Source organism: Danio aesculapii, chromosome 16 (genome assembly GCF_903798145.1).
Source record: "Danio aesculapii chromosome 16, fDanAes4.1, whole genome shotgun sequence".
NCBI lineage: Eukaryota > Metazoa > Chordata > Actinopteri > Cypriniformes > Danionidae > Danio > Danio aesculapii.
The window spans coordinates 36,543,796-36,566,317 of record NC_079450.1 but is presented as its reverse complement, the minus strand read 5'-3'; the positions used below and the strand labels follow the sequence as shown (position 1 = coordinate 36,566,317).

Genomic DNA, 22,522 nt, shown 5'->3' with positions numbered 1-22,522 from the left:
TGACATTAATACCTTTTTTATTGGTAATTGTCATCTAGTACCAATATTAAGACTGAAAACAAACAGAGTAGACATATTTACAAAAGTTCACTTTGTGCAGTCACTGTCAACATGACAGCATAGCTGAATATAGTTCATATTTCATATTAGTTTAAAAATTCTGTTTTCAGTGCACCCTGGATATAGAAGAGCAACCAAGATTTCCTTCATTGAGAAACCACTGTTTTTGGCTGGGCTGTGATTTGATGACTGTGGTTTGTGAAACAGCTCCCCGTAGGGGCCAGGTGAACAACTGTAACTGTATCCAAGCAACATATGCTTTATCCCTGCAAAGTGCATTCTTGCAGGGGACAACAACAAAGGAAGAAGACACAGTGGTGTTCTAAGGATGTCTATGTGTGCAACAAGCCATATGATTTATGCAAGATCTAACATAGGTCGTGTACAATACCGTCAGCATGTTCCTACTCTCTAAAGACGTCCAATAGGAACACTTCAAAATGACAGAACTATTACATTAACCCAGTTTGTAGAATTGATAAACAAATGTGCAACTGGTAGTTTTGCATTTGAAAATGTGTCTAGAGGTGCAAACTGTTAAATATCAGAGTCATTCCACTTGACCTTAAGTTCCAATCAGCCCCATCTCTGTTGTTGATAAACTCTCAGTTTCAGCAACTTTTAACTCTTCTGACATTACTTCCTGTCTGCTTTGAGCATCATTAGTTTGGTTTTCCTCAGTTCCTTCCACTAAATCATGTCCTACATCTGCTGCCTCTATTCCGCTCTCTCTCAAACTGCTGGTGCTAACTTCAATTATAACAATGCCTTCTCCACCCTCTAACTGGAAGATTCCCTCCATTTGCCCAGAGTTTGCCCCAACAGCACCTTTAAAACTGCCCCTTGCCCCAGAACTGTTCCCCTCACCTTCTATTAGAGCGATCATTTGAACACTGTCTCCTGGACCTGTGCTTCCATCAATTTTTGTCTCGTCACCAAGCTCAAACACCACATCCTGCCCTTCTAGGGGTACCAAGGCTTGTCCAGAATGACAAGAAAGACTGAGATCCTCATCTGGGCCTCCTATGAAGCCTGAACTTGGCTGAATGTCATCCTCATTTTGAGGCTCAGTTTGGAAATGAAGCACAAATGACTTCTCTACTTCAACATTTCCTTCAGCATTTGCAGCTCTGTGTCCCTCACTCTGTTCGGTCCACTCTTGCAGTAAGTTAAGAGAGACCATTCCTGTCTTATCTTTACCTGCTTCTCCCTCACATTCTCCCTCTGTCTGAAATCGCAGGACATATGACTTCTCTTGTCCCTCACCATTCTCTCCCTCTTCCTGGTGCTCACCTTCAATCTGCAAGACATAAGATTGCTCTGCATCATTCTGTCCTCCCATCTCCACCTTCACTTCCATCCTATCCCCCTGTTCTCCATTTTCTATTTCTTTCTTCAAGCACAGAACAAAGTGCTCCCTTGATATCTCTTTAACAGCTTTCTTGACTGCAACACTCTCAGAATCACTGCTCAACATGGGGGAACTGTTTGTTAGTTTAGAGTTTGGTGTCACTGACATAATGCTAACTGCAGGAACAGAAGGGCTTTCAGATACTTGGCAAGTGCTGACAGGCGAAACAGCTGGTGGATTATTAGCATTAAGCTGTGGGAACATTGTCTTTACTGAAGCAGCAGAAGTGGCACTGGATATCGTGGTCGATGTGGAACTTGCAGATGACACCATTAATGGTTGATTGACTGGTGTAGTCTGAAGGGCAGGGGGGGATTTTTGAGTAGCAGCTTTAGGCTTTCGTCCACGCCGAGTTCCTCCTTTTCTGCTCCGAGCGAGACTGCCTAAAATGGGACGAGCAATCGTCGGTGTGTTTTGAGGCTGGTGAGTAATGAGTGGAGCATTATTATTGGTCAAAATAAATCTCTGCTGTGTCTGAACTGGTTGAAATGGCTGGATTGGAGTTTGGGGTGCTGCCAGAACTTGGGGCATTGCTGGAATAGTCTGAACCAAGGGAAGGGTCTGTGGTTCTGATGGGGTGGGAAGAGTGTTTGTACTGGATGCTGTGGGGACTAGGATCAGACTAGGCTGATTTCCATTGTTGGACTGACATTGAAGAAGCAGGAAATTCTGTGGAGGTGGTGGAGGAGGAGGGGGTGGAGGAGGTGGGGCTGGTTGTGTTGGTGTGGGATTGGACAGTGGGATCAGCTGCAAACCCGAAGTTGTCTGTATCATGAAATAATTCTGTGATGTGTTTGGAGGTATGTCCAGATTTGGGGGTGAAAGAATCAAAGTGGAATTACTATCAGTGGGAAACAATGAGGTAAGCCCTCCAGGTACATTCAAGTTTACATTTAGCGTTGCTGTCTCTGAAGCCCCACTACCTTTAACAACCTTTCCTGCTTCCTTTGTACATGCTACATCACCCGCAGAAGTTCTCAAATGAGTTCTCAAATGCCTCTGCAGGTAGGAAAGCATGACAAACTCTTTTCCACAGTGTTGGCACTTGAAGTCCTTGTGTGAGGAGTGTGTGCGTAGGTGCAGCTGCAGATTGGATGAGTGGGTGAAGCTTTTGTGGCACTGGGAGCACTGAAAGGGCCTTTCTCCAGAATGTGTTCGCTCGTGCTGTTTGAGGTTGGAGGTCTGAGAGAAAGCCTTACCGCACACCGAGCAAGCATGTGGACGTAGACCAGAGTGGAGCTGACTGTGGCGACGGAGACAGCTGGTGTTCTTGAAAGACTTGCCACATTCCTGACATACATATGGCCGCTCACCGGTGTGCTGGCGAAGATGGTATTGGTAGTGTGAGCTCCACTTAAAGGTCAGTGGACAGTAGGGGCACTGAAAGGCCCGCACACCTGTGTGCACCTACATGGGATGAGAACCATTTTTAGAGGGTTACAGCTGATTTAAAAAAGAAGAACATACCTAAAGAAACAGTCTACTTAAAATTGAAAATTCTATTTATTATTTAAAAAAATAAAAAAATAAAATAAAAATCAAAACTAATGTATGTACAAATTTTATGTAAAATTGTGCTCTATATAGCTTGGAGTGAGCTACAGATGAAAATTTAAAGCTAGCTCATATTGCTATTCTTAATTTATATATTAATATGTTGGTATTACACTGTAAGAATACAAAATTTATAATACTTTCGATGTGATTTGAAGCTTGACAGCTCCAGACCATAACTTATATAATTAATAATTGTAATATAGGCTATTATATGAATATAACTGCACAGGACAAAAAATATGAAGCACATTCAAATATCAATATTTGTGTTCCATGCAAGACAGTGAAATCACTTGTGTTATAACATGTTAATATAACAAATAATAACCAAACCTAATAACCATCATGAAATTAATAAAGTATATACTTTACAGTATTGATTTAGTAATGCAAATAATTCCTTAATAATGCTCTTATGTAGAAAAAAAATTAAACATCAATTTGATAAGTAGCTGGATTTACCCTTTGGTGTATGGAGAGCAGCGAGGACCGTTTGAAGCTCTTGCCACACTCTGTGCACCGATACGGTCTCTCCCCAGTGTGGTCTCTCATGTGGTACCTTAGTCCTGATGAGCCTTTGAATGATTTCCCACACTCAGAGCAGCGATATGGCCTCTCTGTAGGGAATGAACACAGCGTAACAGTCGTGACAACCAGAAATATGACAAATAGAGTGTTTATTATATTTATCTAGATATCAAAAGCTTGATAATAAATTTACAATCAATGTATGATAAATTAAATGAAATAACACTGTCATATACGACAAACTTCGAAAATAAACCTATTAAGTGCTTTAATATCCACTACAGCTCTCTTACCGTTATTTGCGGCAGATGTCTTGCTACCTCCACCTCTCCTGCTTCCCTTCCCTGAAGCTTTGGCAGATGGTTTCACAGCTCGCCTCTCGCCCTCTTCAGTGACGGCAATCAGACTGACATGGATCTCTCTCTCTCCATCTTCTCCCTCTCTCTTTAAGGAGGACAGGGGCAATGAGAGAGAGGGGCAGACGATCTCTGCCTCCGCTTCTGCCTCAGCAAGCAACCTCTGCTCAGGAGTGTGGGAGTGCTGGTGGTTAAGCAGAGAGGAGAGCAGAGGGAAGGATCGGTCACATGCCGAGCAGTTGAACTGAGTACGCGAATCGGATAGAGTGCGAGGATGGGCCTTGAAAAGAAAGAGATCATGAGAAATGAAGAGTGTTTATTTAAATACCCTGTGGAGCAACTCGTCTGTCTCACCTGAGCCACATGTCTGGTCAGTCCACTGCTGGTCTTGAAAGTCTTCCCACAGTAGGTACAGTCTGTTGTAGCTTGTGCAGTTGGTAAGCTGTTATCAGATGTCAACTGATTCACAGATGCAGTGAAGGTCTGCAGAAGATCATACTGTGCTTGACCGGACTCGTTTCTAACTGCATCCAGACCTAATAACTCTGCACCCTGCCCACTGTCAGCAACTGTAGTAGTTTCAACAACCTCTTCGAAGTCTGCCAACAATGGTGTAGCCCCGACCAGTGACACCCCACCTCCATCAGCCTCTGTACAACTTTCCGTAGCAACCACGCCACCACCTGCTGGGCCCAGGCTATCTAAGTGTAGTGTCTGATGCTCTTCAAGGTGAATCTGTGTTGAAAATGTCTCATTACAACTGCCACAGCTGAAAAGCAAGACATTAGCACACGTGTCACCCTTGTTCATGTGGATATGATCTGTGTCCGTGACAGAAGAGGAAGTAGGTGTGAGTGTTAGTTGTGGCAGGAGGTTCTGATTGGCTGAAACTGAGGTAGCAGGTGAAGGTGTACTGTGAGACAGGAACACCTGCCCGACTGCTCCTTCCTGTCCACCCACAAGGCCAACCATTTCGGAAATGCTCATACCAACAGTGGTCAAATCCTCCGTCAGCACCACTTCCACCTGACGAGTTGCTGAGTTGACCCCTCCAGCCTTCCCAGCACTTTTCCCCTTCCCGTCCATGTGAGAGATGCGATGCAGCGCCAAGTTGGAAGAATGAGTGAAGCTGCGGCCACAATCTCCGCAAATATATGGACGCTCCCCTGTGTGTATGCGCATGTGCTGTCGCAGATTGGTGGACTGGCTGAAAGCTTTATTGCAGACGTCACAGACGTAAGGCTTGAAGCCCAGGTGTACATTCTTATGGCGGCGGAGGCTGCTTGAGTTCTTGAAGGCTTTGGAGCAGCTGTCACATGGGTACGGACATTCACCAGTGTGCTGGCGGAGGTGATACTGGTAGTGTGAGCTCCACTTGAAGGTCAGAGGGCAGTAGGAGCACTGGAAAGTGCGTAGACCTGTATGCACACTTCGATGAATCTGATGGAAACCATAGTGATGTTAAGTAAACAATTTTCAAACACCTTTGAAGAAAACTCACTTTAGGGCTTTTCGCACTTCAAATGCAAACTCTTTGCTATATAAACACAGAAAATTAAATCCTAGATTGCCTTGCTTCAGGTTTGATAACTGTTTACCTGCGGTTAACGATTCCAGAATGCTGACATTTTACACTGTTCATTCCTAAGCCTGTTTACATAAAAGCTTTAGCAAAGTGCATTCACATTAGGGCTGCACAATTAATTGAAAAAAAGATCATCTCGATTCGACCCTACACACGATCCTAATTCAGCTTTTTCTACGATTCAGCCAATTATATTTTCAAGATCAGAAGAGAAGAAAAGACGGCGGCTGAAGTCTTTACAGCAACATTGACACCTTCAAATGGCATTAAAAGTGTCACATACTGTATTTTTATAAGGTATAATTCACCCAAAATGTCATTTCTGTCTTCATGTAATAATGTATTTACGGTCGTCTAAATCGCATGTGAGCTGTGAGCTTTGTTTACTGCAGAGAAAGTGCGCATGCACGCAAATGACGCCTACTTTAGTGAACACAACCTGCATATGCTGTGAATAACAGGTAAAAAAGTTGTAAATAACGTTCAGTTTGTTGCAACGAGCGATCGTTTGAGGGCCACGCGGGAGGTTTGATTTGCATGTATGTGTGTTTTTCTCAGTGACAGCAGCCATGAGCCGCACTAGGAAGTGAAGCCTGTGCGCACATCATTTAAATGATCATATCGCATTTTAGGGTTATGATTACGACAAGCATTTGATATGTTTTTTCTTTCATAGCGAACACAAAGTGTTGTGCATGAAAATAAATATTTACTGTGTCAGTATAACAACCCTAGCCTATATATAATGGAAATATAATGGTCTAATAATGTTGTCAATGACAGATGACAAGCACAGGTCTTATAATAAATCAACTTCAGATTTATGAATAGTTTTATTCTGATGTCATCATTTTACTGTGAATTAACAAACGGGACATATTGAAAGTCTGTTCAAGTCCACCATAATACAAAACTTAGCATTTTAAGCAACAGTAGACTTACACATAGGCCTAATATTATTATTGTTGTTTTACCATATGTTTGAGAAATAACAATAATAATAGGCTAATCATATTAACCTTTATTTTACATTTACAGAATCGTCAGAAGCTGTCTGTTGCTAAACATCTAGCCATAACATTTTAATATAGCACTGTTTTACACTGTACATGTTTGGCACAGGATTGTGGAGTTAACAATGAAAAAGCCATGGTAATCTTGCCCCGGAGTTGCACAAGCCTGGGAATAGGCAGTACCCTGTTTCTTAATGTGAAATGTTTCTTTTCCCAGGACCAAAAGAGAGATTTGGTAGAATGAAACCCCAGGATTCGTCCCAGTGTGAAAAGCCCTTTTTATAACACAATACATTCATAAATTGTAACTGACCGTTCACACCGAAGGCAGTGAGAGCATCTAAGTAGCCAGAAGTCATTCCTTTTAAATGGATGCCAGCGGTGATAAGCGACGAGGAGTTTTCGCCAGTGTGAGCATTGACGAGAGTTGAAATCAAGTCTTCTTCCTGATAATGAGCTATTACGCGGCTCAGCGGCAACCAATCAAAATGTTGAAGTCCACCGCTTGAGAGGATTCCAGAGAACAAAGTCATTTGAACTTTGGTTCTGACTACAGTTGTTCCCAAGAGTTTAATTATTGCATTTGCCGGATTTCCAATTATTTACGATGTTTTCTTACACAAGGACAAGCGTTTTAAAAAGTCACTGGCCAGTTACTGGTGTGCATTAATGTTTTTTTTAAAGTAAGAATCTCGCGCTAAATATAACCACAGTACAAAACAGTATAGCTGCTTCAGAATATTTCAGACATATGGACACATATTGAATATGTGGAGCAAAGCCACACCACATGCAACAACTTAAAGGGCATGCAACATTTTCATCCTGGAAAGCATGTTTTTATGCAGAAATGTAACTGATTTCCTTTATATACGAGATCAATTTAGCGAATTTTGACACTCTCACCAGCGGAGCTGCAAGGCAGAAAGCATTGTTGTCAGAGTGTCCAGAGTGAACTTTGACCCTCTCACCGCTTTAGGTTTGAACGCAGTTAGAATAAATCAGGGGTGCATACAATCTTTAGCCATCAGAAAATGTCTACTGTACCAAACAGGAAATGCATTTATCTTGCCAATTTTATTTTACTTAATGAACTGATTCCTTCGATTTATTTTGAGGTTGTGCTTTTGTACATTTTTAATGAAATTTTAGGAATTAAAGATATCTATGGTGACCCTTCTTGCAATTAAAATGGCTCACCTGTAGAAGAGAGGAGCGTTTGAATGCTTTACCACAGTCATCACATTTGTAGGGCTTCTCTCCAGAATGAGACCTTAAATAACATTCAAACAATTTTTATTTAGGAACAGCATACACAAAAAAAACAAGTCACCACCAACACATCATATAATTTTGATTAATTAGACATATATCCACCAACATGCTGAATCAGTTGACCTCTCACCTCTGGTGGTACAATAGGGCAGATGAGCCTTTGAAGGCCTTAGGGCAAATGTTACAACGATATGGCCTTTCATTGTTATGGCTTCTCTGATGATGTGCCAGTCTGGATGACCACTTAAAACTCTTGCCGCAGTCCAGACACTGAAATGGATGCTCCGGGTTTTGAGCCACCGTTGTAACAGGTGCCGTTGATGATGTCACCATGTCACCTGTGAGCACGACCGTTTCAGACTCTTTGCCCTCTTCTCCCTTCCCTCCATCCTCCTCTCCATCCTCTACAGAAGGAAGTAGGGAAGGAAAAGGAGAAAGGGCGGAAGGTGTTTGAGAAGTTAAGAGTTCGGTTTGGACCACCAGAGTAGCAACAGTGTTGGCCATCACAGCTGGTGACAAAAATTGGGCTGTAGTGAAGGTACTCAGTCGTCTCGTGGTTTTGTTCCAATAATGGCAGCCATGGCTTGTGTTTGGTAGAGTTTGGGCTCACATTTCAGCCAGAAAACCTTTTCTCAGGCAGAATGTCTTCCCTCGTCTTTTCTTTAGTTGATAGAGCTGTAATAACACAAACATATCAATTAATGTATGATTTATGTGTATGCACTATGCAAATATAAATTACAGTTCTCAATTAGTGTGAATGTGATACAAACAAAAACTATTTTCAGTAGGGATGCTCCGATCAGGATTTTTGCCAATCCCGAGTACTGATTCTTTGTCATAGTGATCTGCCGATGCAGAGCACCGATTCTACTGCTTCAAGCTTTATAATGAATTAAGCACATTTGCTTAAGTGATATTTGAGCCTCATTCACACTACAAGTGACTTGCAGCGGCAAAGCGACAAGCGATCGTACATTTCAACGGAGAGTGAGCAATTTCCAGCGATCTTCGTCGACGTGAGCGACAGCAATCGTTGGCGACCAGACAGGCGTGACGAGCAACACGACAAAGTTGAGAATCCTTCAACTTCATGCAAATGAAGAGCGACTTTCTTGAGCGACAGCCCATAGGAGCATCAGTAGGGCTCACGTGATCCTCTCAGCTTGCTCAGAGGCCGGTTATATTCGTGTAACTATTCATGAAAAAAAAAACAGACTAATAAAATAATTGCTTTCCCAGAGATGGGTTGCAGCTGGAAGGGCATCCGCTGCGTAAAACATATGCTGGGTAAGTTGGCGGTTCATTCCGCTGTGGCAACCCCAGATTAATAAAGGGACTAAGCCGAAAACAAAATTAATGAATGATTAAAATAATTGCGCCAATAGACTGTATAAACAAGTCGCACTGCATGCGTATACATTTAGCAGCTATGACACGAGCTTATTGATCGCTCATGCCCCCACGCATCATTTACCTCCTCATGTGTTGCGGCTGCTGTAGGTTATGCATAATATATGGGAGCGAAAGTGCGTCTTCCTCTGCATATAAACTCAAAAACAAACTGCTGCGATCGATTCACAAGAATGGACATATTAGCGAGTACCGATCGAGTCACTACATGTGATTATCAACCAATTGATTTCGGCCGATCGATCGGAGCATCCCTAATTTTCAGGTGTTGAGGACAAATGAGGAAAATGTTAAACATAAATATTATAAAATACAAATATCCATATAAGCACCAATTAAAACAATAACAAAATAAATGTTTGATATGTTTATTAAAAGCATTTTGTCCTGGTGAACTACACTGAACAGGTATCATTATATCGTCATTATCTAATACAGAGATGTCCAAACCAGGGCCCGTGGGCCAAAGTTGGCCCAGGGTATTCTTTGATTTGGCTCACCATCCCATCTGTGAAAAGAGGGAGGATGATAGGGATGGTTTCAAGATTTTCAATTCAAATTTAATCCTTTGCTTGTTTGTTTTATTGTTAAAAGCTAACTGAAACTAAATGTTTCAATTAAATGGTGTAAATGAACCAGGTTTGGTTTAAATGTACATACTGTCACCCGATTTTCAATATCAATATGTTTTTATTACTATAAGTTATCATTTACTGCATTTGATAATACATTTTTAAAAAGTTATATTTTCTATTTATTTTCAAATATTGTGAAATAAATTTGGAAATTAGCCATGGCAACTTTAACGTAAAATAGTTTGGTATATTTACCTTTGGCCCACGGCTCTTGATGATATTTGGTTTTTGGCCCTTCATAAGAGAAAGTTTCGACACCACTGATCTAATACATTTCCTGTAACATTTGACATCCATAGTATCCATAGAAATACAAACATTATGGAGGTAAATGTAAACATGTTTCCTACATTCTTCAAAATATCTTATTTTGTGTTCAACACAACAATAAAACTCAAAGTGGTTTGAAACAAGTCAAGGGTGAGTAAATATGGCAGTATTTTAGTTTGAGAACTTTACGAGCTAGTACCTGCACTATAATGAAAATAAAGTAATAACAATGCAATCTGTGGCGAGCTAGCATGAGCTTATATGAAAAATGATGTCTTCCAAGTTTCTAATTTGATACTCTTTTGACAACTGAAGCTTTCTACCAGCTTTGGACTGAAGGTATCCAGTTGTGGAGCATTGATAAGCTTGTGAGACTGGTTTCTCTCAAGTTTTTTTTTCTTCATCCTTCTTTTACTTGACACTTTCATCAATTGGTGAAGTTTGTTCCTTGTCACTGGCTTGCTTGGTTTGGGACTTGTGGAGCTGCGCATCAATAGATTTGCTCTTCAGTGTTTGGACTTTCAGCAGTGAAATTTAAACCACACTAAACTAAACTGAACTTCAACTCTGAAAACTGCACTGACAGAGATTCAATTTACTAGAACTTCTATGTTAAACTGCTTTGACACAATCTACATTGTAAAAGTGCTATAGAAATAAACATTAATTGAATTGTGTGCTTTATCCTTCTACACCAGTATTGAAAATACTGGGCATTGTTGGATTATGTTATAATGTGGTGCTACGGGTGCTATGGTTTCCCCCACAGTCTAAAGACATGCGCTATTTGTGAATGGGACTTTTAATTTCAGTCAGCTAGCCCCAGGGTTTTCAGTTATTGTCATTCCATACAGAATTGCGGCGTTTAAAATATGATTTCTTTAAAAAAACAGTGATCTTCACTGCCTGGTTGAGATATGATATAAAGTGGGTATCAGACCAAACAAGAAGCACTGCATTAAATTATATTTTTCCATGACATGTCTTTAAAATATGGAAATGAATTTTACCCCAGTATTTTCAAAGGAGTTTCTGCGCTAGCCTGCATTTAAACGTTTTTTTTTTTGTCTCTTTTTAGGCTTTATTCAACAAATGGATGCTTAAGTCTATTTAACTGATTATATTTTAATTACATTACAACATTGATGCTGTAAAAGGAACCGTATGAAATTGAAGATAGTCCAAGCGGCAACCTCCCGCTCTCCCTCGGGAGGCCAATACGGAAGTAACTGAAACTGCAATTCATCAAAATTCCGCTAGTCCTGGCTCCATAATAGAGCAAAGTGCAATTGAGCCTACTGTTAGAATGGCCAATTTTACAGCAGAACAAAAGGTGTTTACAGCCTGGTACAAAGAACGATTTTGGTTCATATAGCTATTATTACCCTCCATGACAACTGTGAGGGGGGTGAATTTTTTTTATAACTCATCCGTTTCCTTAATATTAGGTTATATTAAGTTTGCATAATTAAGGGCGTGGTCACTTGAGTGACAGCTAGGTCTCGCTGGTCGCCGTCACTTCACCTCAGCTGAATCCGGCAGATTAGCCACTGATCTCGGCATATTCCTCGTATTTTTGTTTTGTTTTATGTGGCTTTACACAGTCAGCTGCCTTTTGGACTTATTTCTTACAATTATCAGATGATATGGGATGCTGTGTGCATTTAATTGTGCTCACAAACCATTCATGTGGCCTCGTTTCCCATGTGAGTAAAGTTATATACTTATACACCATCTCTATAAATGTATTTGTTTGATTTAAGATCATTTATCATTAATATTTTTCTTTAGACCCGTAGAGCACTCCAGAATGTGACAGATAGATTAGCTGTAGGCTCTAGAACAGTCATCTGAAGCGTTATCATACAGTGTTATGCTGGATTTCATCAATAGTCTTGCATTTACTAACACAGACTATATCTGAAGTGTTTGGAAGTAATTAGCGTTTTTCTCCTGTAGAAAAACGTCATAAGAGCAATGTTTAGTGGCTCTGTGTATTACAACAGTGTTTTTGAAAGTCTAATCACTTTATTGATATAGTGTACAGCCAAGCACATGTGGTCAGAACACAAACGAGTCGCAGGTAATAAAGTATCAAGCGTTTCTCCCACAGTAAAGTCTGTCTGCCAGGTCTAAGCAAGCTCCGCCCACTCTCCGCCTCTTTGCCCTTGTTTGGTATCCCGCCGTGGGTGCGATGACGCGCGAACAAAATGGCGACGGTTGGCCGCGCCTACTTGTGGCTTCTTTTGCGCTCTTCAGAAACCTATGGGTGACGTCACGGATACTCCGTCCATATATTTTACAGTCTATGAGATAGTCACATAAATCTTTCACCAAAAGTTCATCATTGGCTGAAAAATACTAGCTGTGCATGTACCAACCAAACTGGCCATAGTATAAATAGGCCAAGCGTGCATGTGAGTGTATGGGTGTTTCCCAGTACTGGGTTGCAGCTAGAAGGGCATCCGCTGTGAAACACTTATGCTGGATAAGTCGGTGGTTCATTCCGCTGTGGCGACACCGGATTAATAAAGGGACTGAGCCAAAGGAAAATTATTGAATGAATAATGATAATATTAATATTAATAATAACTATCCACAATTTACAAAAGCCTCTAAAATATAATTTAGTGTACAAAATTGCAATAAAACGTATACTTAGTTCATTTAATGACATGATAAAATACTTTTAAGTATCACAACAACATAATATATATTTTTTTAAATATTCAACTTACACTGTGTGATAGTACAACAAATTTTTTATGCAATTATTATTTCTGATCAATGTTTAGTATCCGAGTAGTAAACACGGATCCACCTTTCCCTTTAAAGACCCTCCTCCTCCTCCTCCTCCTCCTCCTGCCTCACTCTCCCTCCCTCACCTCTCTCTCTCTCTGCCTTCTTGCTAAGCGAAATGGGAAAAAACATAAACACATAACGAAGATAAAAGGCTCGAGTTGGCCAAAGCGCACTCACCACTTAGTTTCTCCACAGATCAACGGCGGATGGCTTTATCGACTGTTCGCTAAATTAATTGTGCCATCTCGAGCCGGCCTACTCGAAACCATCTCATCCTCTTCTTCGTTCCTCACGCGTCGCGATATTTGTCGCAATAAGTGCATTATTCTATGCATTTATTATTCCCTTGGTCCAATGCTGAGCAATAGCTGTGTTTAATGTAATTATATAAGGCCGAAATCCGCAGTGATAGTCCACACAACCTTAACAATATTCTAGAGCACAAACTAACCAGCAGTCGCCAGTTTGTGACCGCCTCTCAGTAAAGTCGTCGACTATTGGGTCGCTCTAGTCCCCTGTTGGCTCGTCTCATTGGTCAAAAATACACTGTGACGAACTTTACATTAATATATGCGTAGATTGTTTGTAGTTTGTTTTAAAACCGCAGAAAATAATGGCCCTGGTTATTATTTAAACATTGCGTTTTAAATAGGTATCAATTGTTGATTGTAGACAAAGAAATCACATCTTATGTGCTAGCCTTGCTCTGCGCAAGGATTTTTGGGTAATGGAGTTTAGCCCGTACGTCGTCATCGTTTAGTGAGAGTGTTAACCGAAGTAAGAATATCTGCAGGCCTACTCAGAAGTAAGGTATTGTTAGAACACTTTAAAAGTATATTTGTTTTTAAAAATGTGAGCCTTCATAACCCTGAAGCCTTAATTTCAATTCAATTGAAGAATTTCACTCTTCACTCCATGAAGAATATCCATTAAGATACATTACCAAACAAATGACTAAAATGTGCATTAAAAAGTACTTTATTTTTCTCGCAAGGCACACATTTGAACTAGTTTTTGCATATTTAGTGCACATACATAGGCAACTTTCAAACTGACGTCAACACAGACCAAAACAGAGATGATGCTTGATGGTGAGTAGTATAAAAGTACAAAACATGACAGAAGTCTTGCTTCTGAATAGCGAAAAATAAATAATTTGAACATAATAACAATTATTATATTAATAATAGCCATAATAATAATATAAATAAATAGTAAATACTGTATCAAAATCCTAAAACGTGAGAGGGAAAGAAAAAAAAGTTTATATTGCAACACATCGATAAAGCGCTGGACTTTGTCTTACAGAAAACAATAATGTATGTATACACACATTGTATATACTAGTTTACATTCGGGAACATCTATGTACAACTTTACAGTACCAAAGTATCACAATACATAGTATTTTAAGGCGTAGGTTGTCTTAGGTTGTTGCTTGAAATAAGGTTTATTAAAGTATGTTCCTGAATCACAGAACTAATAAGTAAAACAATATAAACCCTAATATGCTGTGCAAAAACTACAGACAACAACAAAAAAGAAAGACAAGCAAAAGGTCAGTGCTAGTCCTCGCTCATTCAGCACTGGCATACATTACACTCCCACAATATTGCTACATCTAGTGGCAAAGTATGACAACCTAGGCAACAGTGAGGAGGAAATAAACTGTATCAAATACAATCAGTTGAATAAATGACATGAAATGAAGCTGTCATACATGTGTTTTGTATGTGTGCGTGGTACAAAAGAAGCAGATGGATAAAGCAAAATAATAAAGAGAGTACATTTTACTTCTTGATAATGAAAAGAGTGTTGACGTGTATCAAGCAATCAAATAAATAATATCATCAAATAAATAACTAATCAATAAATAAATAAATACATAAATAACAAATAGTACTAAAAAAATTAATTGTATAAAAAAAGAAAGTTAAATTGAGCGTCGGAAGCAGGATGTCTACCAGAGTGCTTGGTCGTTTTCAGATCAGACTCTTTCACTGATCAGGCTTCAAACTCTGACTAAAAATTTAAATCAGCCTGGGATGTACAGGGCGCATCACAACCCACCAAAGATAATCCCCCACTAACACATCACTCAAGGTAGGCTGTTTTGAAAAATGTACATCTTTGACACAAACAACAGTGGTGAGACTGATTGCTGTGAATGGGTAACAAATTAAATTGTTTGACCACCCTTCTTTCACTTGAATGGGCCGGACTGACCATAAAACTCAAAACTCTTCTTAATATATGGAAACTATTTCCCCACAATTCGAATTGGGCCACTGGGAGATGTCCCGGTGCTCCCTACGACAGGTGCTTCTCTGGAGGTTAATAAAGACCGCGTCCTGCCCAACACTCGAGCGGCCCAATCACAGAAGAGTGAGAACTGTTCCAGGAGCTCCTGAGAGGTCTGAACCATCTCCCAGTGAAAGGTGGGAATGGGTGGGAGTGACGGGGAGGGGACTGGGAGTCGGGGAGCCCCTATGTGGTTCATCTGAAAAAAGACAACAACTCATGATTAATGCATTGGACTCACATAAATGATTATATATCACCGTGCGTGCTAAGTTTGTGACATTTGTGCATATTGTTTGCTGAGAGACGAGTGTTACCTGGCGCTGTAAGGAGTTTACGAGCCCCCCGATGTGGGAGACCATGTCCGTCAGCTTTGGTATGCTGTGCTGCTGCTTGTGTGTTATGTTGTTCAGCCACTCAAAATGGTGCTGAAAGGACTTGAGGTTTGCATGGAGCTGAGAAAGAGTAGGCTTGACCTGCAACGAGAGAAAAAATAACATTAGCAAGAGAATTCAGGAGACTAGACAAGGACTACAAGCTGATATACAGATAAAAAGACAGATGTAGAGCTAAAGGCCAAAAACAATCAACCACTAGTATTTTTTGGGTTGGTGAATTAGTGACTAATTTGTGATGAATTCAAATGATCTCATTTGTCGTTTTTGTCAAGTCTGCTCTTGCCCAGTGACAGTAACGTAGGCCTTCTTGACAGCTTTTTCCAAAAATCAAACATTTTTATATCAATGATTTTGTACAAATTCATGACTTAACCCTTTATTTGCCCAATTATAAAGCAGTTATGTTCTCTTTTGAGACTGGGTTGTAATGAGCAGCCCTTAAGTCAGGGGTGCACAAACTTGGTCCTGGAGGGCTGATGTCCTGCAAACTTTAGTTACAACCCCAATCAGACAAACCTGGGCTAGCTAATCAAGCTCTTAAGCTGCGGTCACACTTGACTTTTCCTCCCATAGACTTCCATTTATACGCACGCGAATGCGTCAGACCGGAAACGCAAGGTCATGCATCAAGTTTCGCATGTTGTTGCGGTGCAAAGTTCAAGCTTGGTGAACTCTGACCTGCAAAATTGCATCACTTGACTGCGTGAGACCAATCGAGGATCAAAACATGACCTCTCTGGACAGAAATTTAAAACATGAAGCAATCGCTTGCTTTTTTTAATGTCTAATCATCTTGTTTAACCCCGCCCCTTTCGCAGCGCTGTACGACAGAATTTCGCACACACAAAGCCCAGTGTGACCGTAGCCTTAAGTAAGTTTTTAAGCTAATTTCGAGAGGAGCATGTGATATGATTGATCGCGATTGGTCTCTCATCCGTAATCAGTAATAATCCAATCAACTTAATCCAAGCCTACAATAAATAGACCAGTTTCACCCTACTGCCATATCTTCATTTTGAAAGAATAGCCCCTTACACCCCATCTCCTCCTTTTCCATATCTACTAGGAGGAGCTCTCGAGACGTACCTGATCTCAGACCCCCTTACATGCTAAAAGACCTGGCGAGAGCCCTGAGCTCAATTATCTCTAAGCTCAGGGTTCTCTCCCAGGACAGCATGCTAAACCTGCTAATAGCGTCAAGCAATATCTAAGTGTGAACTCTTGAAAGTCATCATTAACTCATCCTTCACTTGTTAAAAACCTGTTTGAGTTTCTTTATTCTGTTGAACATCTTTTATACCATTTTTAAGAGAGCATACACTGCCCAGGGGGGCAAATTTTGTGTTTACTGCACATGCATCACCCAAATTTTGTAAAGCAGCTTGCACATGTGCTTTAAATTGGTTTTGCACTACCTTGTTTGTCCTCAAAATATCATTACAGAACCAGACCAATATTAAAAGATGCTCTCTAAAAATCCTGGGTGGTTGCAAAATCATTTTGCGTCAAATATGGATGAACCCAACTGTTGGGATGTCATTTCCAAATACAATTTTAATCCAATAGATTTGTTTGTCCATATTTAACCTACAGTTTGGTAGAAACGCAATATTTTTCGAGAGACGGGACAACAAACAGCAGATGTCTGTATTGGGTTAAAAGCAGTGCTCAATTTGTAATTTGCAAGGTCCCGGGGTAACGGATACAGTGTGTTACCAGAGGAGGGAGAGTGGTCGCGGACAAAAGTGAAAAGGGTGGGGGGGGGGGGGGGGGGGGGGAAGTGGGATGTGTGTGCGAGAAGTGGGATCGGTAAAATGAGGTGCCGGATCAGATTTCAGAGGTTTGTTCCGGCACAAATTAAGCCCTGTGTAAAAGGTATCAACTTTTTATTGCATATGAAGATATTTTTGGTGCTCATAACTTTTGCCTGTGTTTGCAAATGCTATCAAATGAAGTATATTTAATAGGCTTTTAGTTGAATACACATAGGCTAGGTTCTGTGGAAAGAAATACATTAGGGTTTAGGGTGATGCTAATGGTCTGACTGCAGCAAGACATATGTTTAAGGGGATCGTGCAAATGCTAACTGACCAAGGGAGAAACTGTTTCTTGAGACTGTACAATTAAGGAGAATTTATTCTCATACACACCTCTAGAGTTGCGAAGTCACTGGCTCTGCTACTGATTGCTGGAAGAGACTTGAACCTGTGATGATTAATCTCTGTGCTAAACACCCGGTCTTTCTGCAGAGAAAGGAAAAAAGAGAATGGACATTAATAAAAACAATGTCAATTGCGCTCTGCACACATTCTGGATGGAAACGTCATGGCACTTTCCTGTGGTCACACCTAAGTTCTAGATCCCCAACATTGAACTCAACAATCAAAACAGAGTCACAGTTGTCCCACAAATGAAACTGCTGGCATCCACTAGCAGAACCACCACAGAATTACAGGGAACAGCAGTAACCCAGAGTTCCCCGAGCTTTAACTTCTGAACCTAGACAATAAAAGTTCGTGACCTGAAGCCACAGGATGTTTTCTAGAGGAAGAATAACAACATATGCAATGACTAAGGAGTTTGAAGTGGAATAGACAACACTGGGCTGCAGGGAAACTCCAGGGTCAGGGCTAAAAAAGGTGCCATGACGTATGGGCTGGTCTGTGCCTGGCTGCATTGTCCTCACCTGGCACTAGAGGGAGACAGAAACAATCTCAGGTGTTTCTAAGCTGGCTGCCTAAATCTGATTCTTTTGGACCACTGCTGTGCAGAGTTTAGCTCTTAGCTTAATTAAACACACTAATCGAGTCTTCAGACTTGCAACAAGCATATAGGCAAGTACACTCTGCAAGATGTCATCCCTCAAGGAGCAAGACTGGACCCTAGAATCATCACCCTCTAGCGACAGCCCTGGTAAAGAGTGACCCAAACTTGCTCTCGTTGGTGTTTAGACAATGTGTTACAATATCCGTGGTTCCTATTGTGGCCACCACGCGAATGGAGCAGAGAGTGTTTACAAGTCATCCAAAGGGCTGTTTGGGAACTCTAATGATACAGTGACAGGTGTAATGTGCTTTTTGTATCTTCGAAGTCCCATCAGAAGAGGAAAACAACTTCTTGGACCAATCAGATGTTAAAAATAATAGCGTGCTCAAGCCAGCTTTCCGCTGCCACTTTTGCCCTGTTTGGAAGGATGTGTTTTTTCCTCGATTTGTTGTTGTTTTCGTGATCCCTCAGCTGTGCTTCCCTCCATTTTCTCTCTTCTTTAAACTCTGAAGGAAATCTGCTATAGAAGCAATATATATATATATATATATATATATATATATATATATATATATATATATATATATATATATATATATATATATATATATATATATATATTTTTTTTTTTTTATTGGTAATGAAAGATGCAGAATTAAACATTACATTTAGCATCAGTCAGTGATGACACACTCCAGCTCAGTTCGCATCATCACTCTTCATCTTTGTGGGACTGTCATCACACAGACACACACACACACACACACACCTTGTTGAGCGTCTCTCATCCAGAGCCCTCTCTGATCTCTTTATCTCCTTGGCTGCTTGTCCTGTTCTACCCAAACACCCCCCTTGCCCCACCCTCACGTTTTGGATCATGACCTCACACGACTGATTCTTGTGCCCTCCCTCCTCCTGTCTTCCTGAATGCAAATACGGGAATGTGATAAATCGGAGTGATTTTTATCAGGACACTTTGCTGTGGAGACCGAAAGCTAAACAAGCAGCCCCACACCTACACAGACCACAACTATTTACAACATGCACACTCTCACCGGCACGCACACACGGTCATACAAACATCGCATGTATACACACTCTCACCACCTCACACAAGTAACAGTAACACATTCTGTACGTAGACGCACACACAAGAGTTTTATAGCTTTCTTGTGGGGACTTTCCGTCGACTCCCATTCTATTTTTCTTTCCTAGCCTTGACCCCTGTAAAGTGGAACTCCATGCAAGAAGAAAAGAAACCAAAATAAATGCTTCATGTCATTGAAAAACTAACAAAATGTTTTTCAAAGTGTGTCGGGCCCTTTTGTCACCAGTGGGGTCTTTGATAGAGTTCTCCGCTGGAACATCTGGTGCACATACACAAGGCGGCAGACGCAAAACACCCTTATATACAAAACACACACACACACTTGCAACCAAGCATTATTGCTTTTAATTGAAGCAAGGACTCGGAGAGGTGGCCTCTGATCTTGGCTAAGTGATTAGCTCAAGACAGGTGATTGAAGGAGGTCTGCTTGAAGGAGATGAGTAACCGTTCAGATTAGCTCGATCTTGAGCATGTGACCTCAACATATATTGGAATCAAAGACTACGGAGGGTCAAGTGACATTTTAAGAAGGTAGAAATGAAAACCTGAAAATGCAATGTCATTCCAAAACTGTATGACCCAATTTCTTCCATTTTTTCCCCTCAAATTTCCTCCAAGGATCTGTTTTTCCATTTTTTTTAAATTTCATTTTGAAGCAGTTATACAGTTTTGCCACAACATAAACATTAATATTTAGGTGCACTATAACACCAAGCATACACCAACAACTGATCACACCTCTGCATACTGCAGCAGTAAGCAGTACATCTGTTAACATTTTCATTTACAGTGGAACGACACAGAAGGCAGCACTGTACTTTTCACCTTTCTGTGCCACGTGCTTCACTTATGCTGGTAAACAGGACCTCCAAGTAACCATGGGAACAAGGATTTGTTTATGTTTCCAAGGTAGGGAAGGGAGGCCTCGGAGAGGTGAGGGGGGCATTGTGGGTTCAAGACCCTCAAAGTAGGGATCTACATCACATGCGACCACAAAAACCCAACTGAAGCCCACAGCATTTCACTTTGGGATGGGTTGAGTGCTGGATATGAGCACAAGGCTCATTCTGAGCCACACGAATCGTGTTTACCCCCATCCCGTAGGTTCAGGCTCATTAGGTTGAAAGTTTACGAATGTTACATTGCAGGCTTTGATGAAGTTTGGGATGTCAGCCCTGCTGCTGGGCCTGAATCCAGCGATCTATGTTTTTTTTAGTCAGATAGAGGCTACAGTAATGAGCCTTATCTGCTCCCACATGGACTCAAAGCTACCGCAATCTGCTATCTCAGCTCTAATATGAGCCAGCTGAATGAAATGCCGATCAGTGGGTGTGTGTGCGCATGTTTGTGTGTGAGCAAAAGCGAGAAAGATAAGCCAATTCCTGTCCACAAATCTTTGCAAGGAGCATTACTTTAGCCCATCTGTTCAGAGGCTGGAGATCAAGATCTGATCATCATCAACATCTCTGAGTACAGTGTGAACTTCCTCACCATGCAGATCAACTCACCAGTAGATTCCGAGTCAGCGTCAGAAGGAGTTTGGTCTGATTGCTCAGCTTGTCGAAGTCGATCTGGTTCCGCCGGTGATGGACAGGGAAGGCAGATGCTAACAAATGTAGTTGAGCCAACAGCAGCGAGAGGAGCAGCGATGAGGAGGAGTCACCCAGCACTGTGGAGGAGAGCAAATCATTGATGCACAGCTACAAACAACAGTCATATGTTTGTCCAGGAGCCGATGACACCCCTGGACTGTGTTTCTACTTGTCAAAAAAACAAATCAATAATCTTAGCTAGAAGATGCTTCTTTCATCTTTTGGGGAGAAGGAAATCACACATTGCATTACACTTTAAGAAGCAACTCACCAGCAGGCTGCTGTGCGCCCTGAGCGAGTAACACTTGATCCATTATTACTGTCGACATGATAAATGCCTCTCTAATGAACTAACCACAAGAGCCTCAAGCCATTATCCTGTCAAACTAACTTTATCCATTAACACTTACAACCTGACCAGGTTTCAATCAAAAAGTCCCATGTTTATTATTAACATTAAAGGCTTGTCAGTTCAAGAAGTCTGTAGGGGGATGCTTACAACTAAATCTTTTAAAAAAAAAGGTTTATTATTGCTAATGAGGGGTCCATAAAAAACCTTTAACATTCATAAAACCTTTCTATCACACAAGTTTTTTTAAGTGAAAAAATGTATTTTAATTTTAAAAAAAGTTAAGTTAAAAAAACTAGCTTTTTAAAAAACTGAACTCTGAAATGTTATTTAAGAATACGTTTTTGAAAACTTTCTTTTCAGAGGCGAGTGCTCTAATTACAAATGCTTAGATGAGTTAACGCAACAAGTGTCAACAATGGAAATAAAGACTAAATGTATACAAATATAACAGAGATACGATATAGGCTAATAAATTAGACACTTACATTTCATATTTGTCCAAGTCCTTGTTTTAAAAGGTAGACACGTCGCAAATAAATACGCAGAAGAATAAATATATAAATAAACAAAAGTGTACAAATTAATAAATAAATGAACGTCCAGATGTTGTCACGTGCTCCAGAGTTGGTCTCTCTCTCTCTCAGTATCCGCGCGAACGGCTCGCGACAGTAGTTTAACAGAGGCAGACCGTGAGGTGAAATGAATGAATGAATGACAGAAGTGCAGAATTAGCGAGAACCAGAAAAAAAAGGACCAAAACTCGACTCTGTCCAGTCCCAATAGCCGTTTAGTTTTAACAAACGCGAATGAGGATGGAAATATACACACGGCGAGGGTCAGAGAGGTGTATAGAGGGAGAGAGAGAGAGAAGGATGCGAGTCTAATTTTTCGCGAAGTGAAATGTTTAGGCTTGTTTAAAACTTCCTTTATAAAGACGGGGGTATGACACATTCTGAGTCATCAGTTCATTCATAAAAACACTCACACACACATGCACAAACACACACACACACTCTCTCTCTCTCTCTTTCTCTTAGAGCGCGCTTCCCGCCCCTCGGCGTCTCCTTTTGCGAGTTTTTGAAAGAAAAAAAGACGTTTCT

The 22,522-nt window shown here is 40.8% G+C and overlaps 2 protein-coding genes across 3 annotated transcripts; both read right to left on the bottom strand.

The window, feature by feature from the left end:
- znf628 (zinc finger protein 628) lies at positions 1-13,373 on the bottom strand. Of its 2 annotated transcripts, none has more exons than XM_056475197.1 (7): positions 13,083-13,373; positions 7,916-8,460; positions 7,711-7,783; positions 4,267-5,352; positions 3,850-4,192; positions 3,491-3,645; positions 1-2,878 (listed from the first exon to the last, which is right to left on the bottom strand). In XM_056475197.1, exons 2-7 carry the CDS (start codon positions 8,287-8,289, stop codon positions 626-628), a joined length of 4,284 nt encoding a protein of 1,427 aa, XP_056331172.1. In that variant the 5' UTR covers positions 8,290-8,460; positions 13,083-13,373; the 3' UTR covers positions 1-625. The 2 variants fall into 2 exon arrangements, with proteins under 2 accessions (XP_056331172.1, XP_056331174.1); XM_056475199.1 differs by having other exon boundaries at positions 3,850-4,096.
- A 557-nt stretch (positions 13,374-13,930) lies between these two features.
- il11a (interleukin 11a) lies at positions 13,931-22,303 on the bottom strand. The gene is made up of 5 exons (XM_056475670.1): positions 21,908-22,303; positions 20,987-21,147; positions 17,755-17,847; positions 15,524-15,682; positions 13,931-15,405 (listed from the first exon to the last, which is right to left on the bottom strand). Exons 1-5 carry the CDS (start codon positions 21,912-21,914, stop codon positions 15,166-15,168), a joined length of 660 nt encoding a protein of 219 aa, XP_056331645.1. The 5' UTR covers positions 21,915-22,303; the 3' UTR covers positions 13,931-15,165.
- Positions 22,304-22,522: the final 219 nt, after the last annotated feature.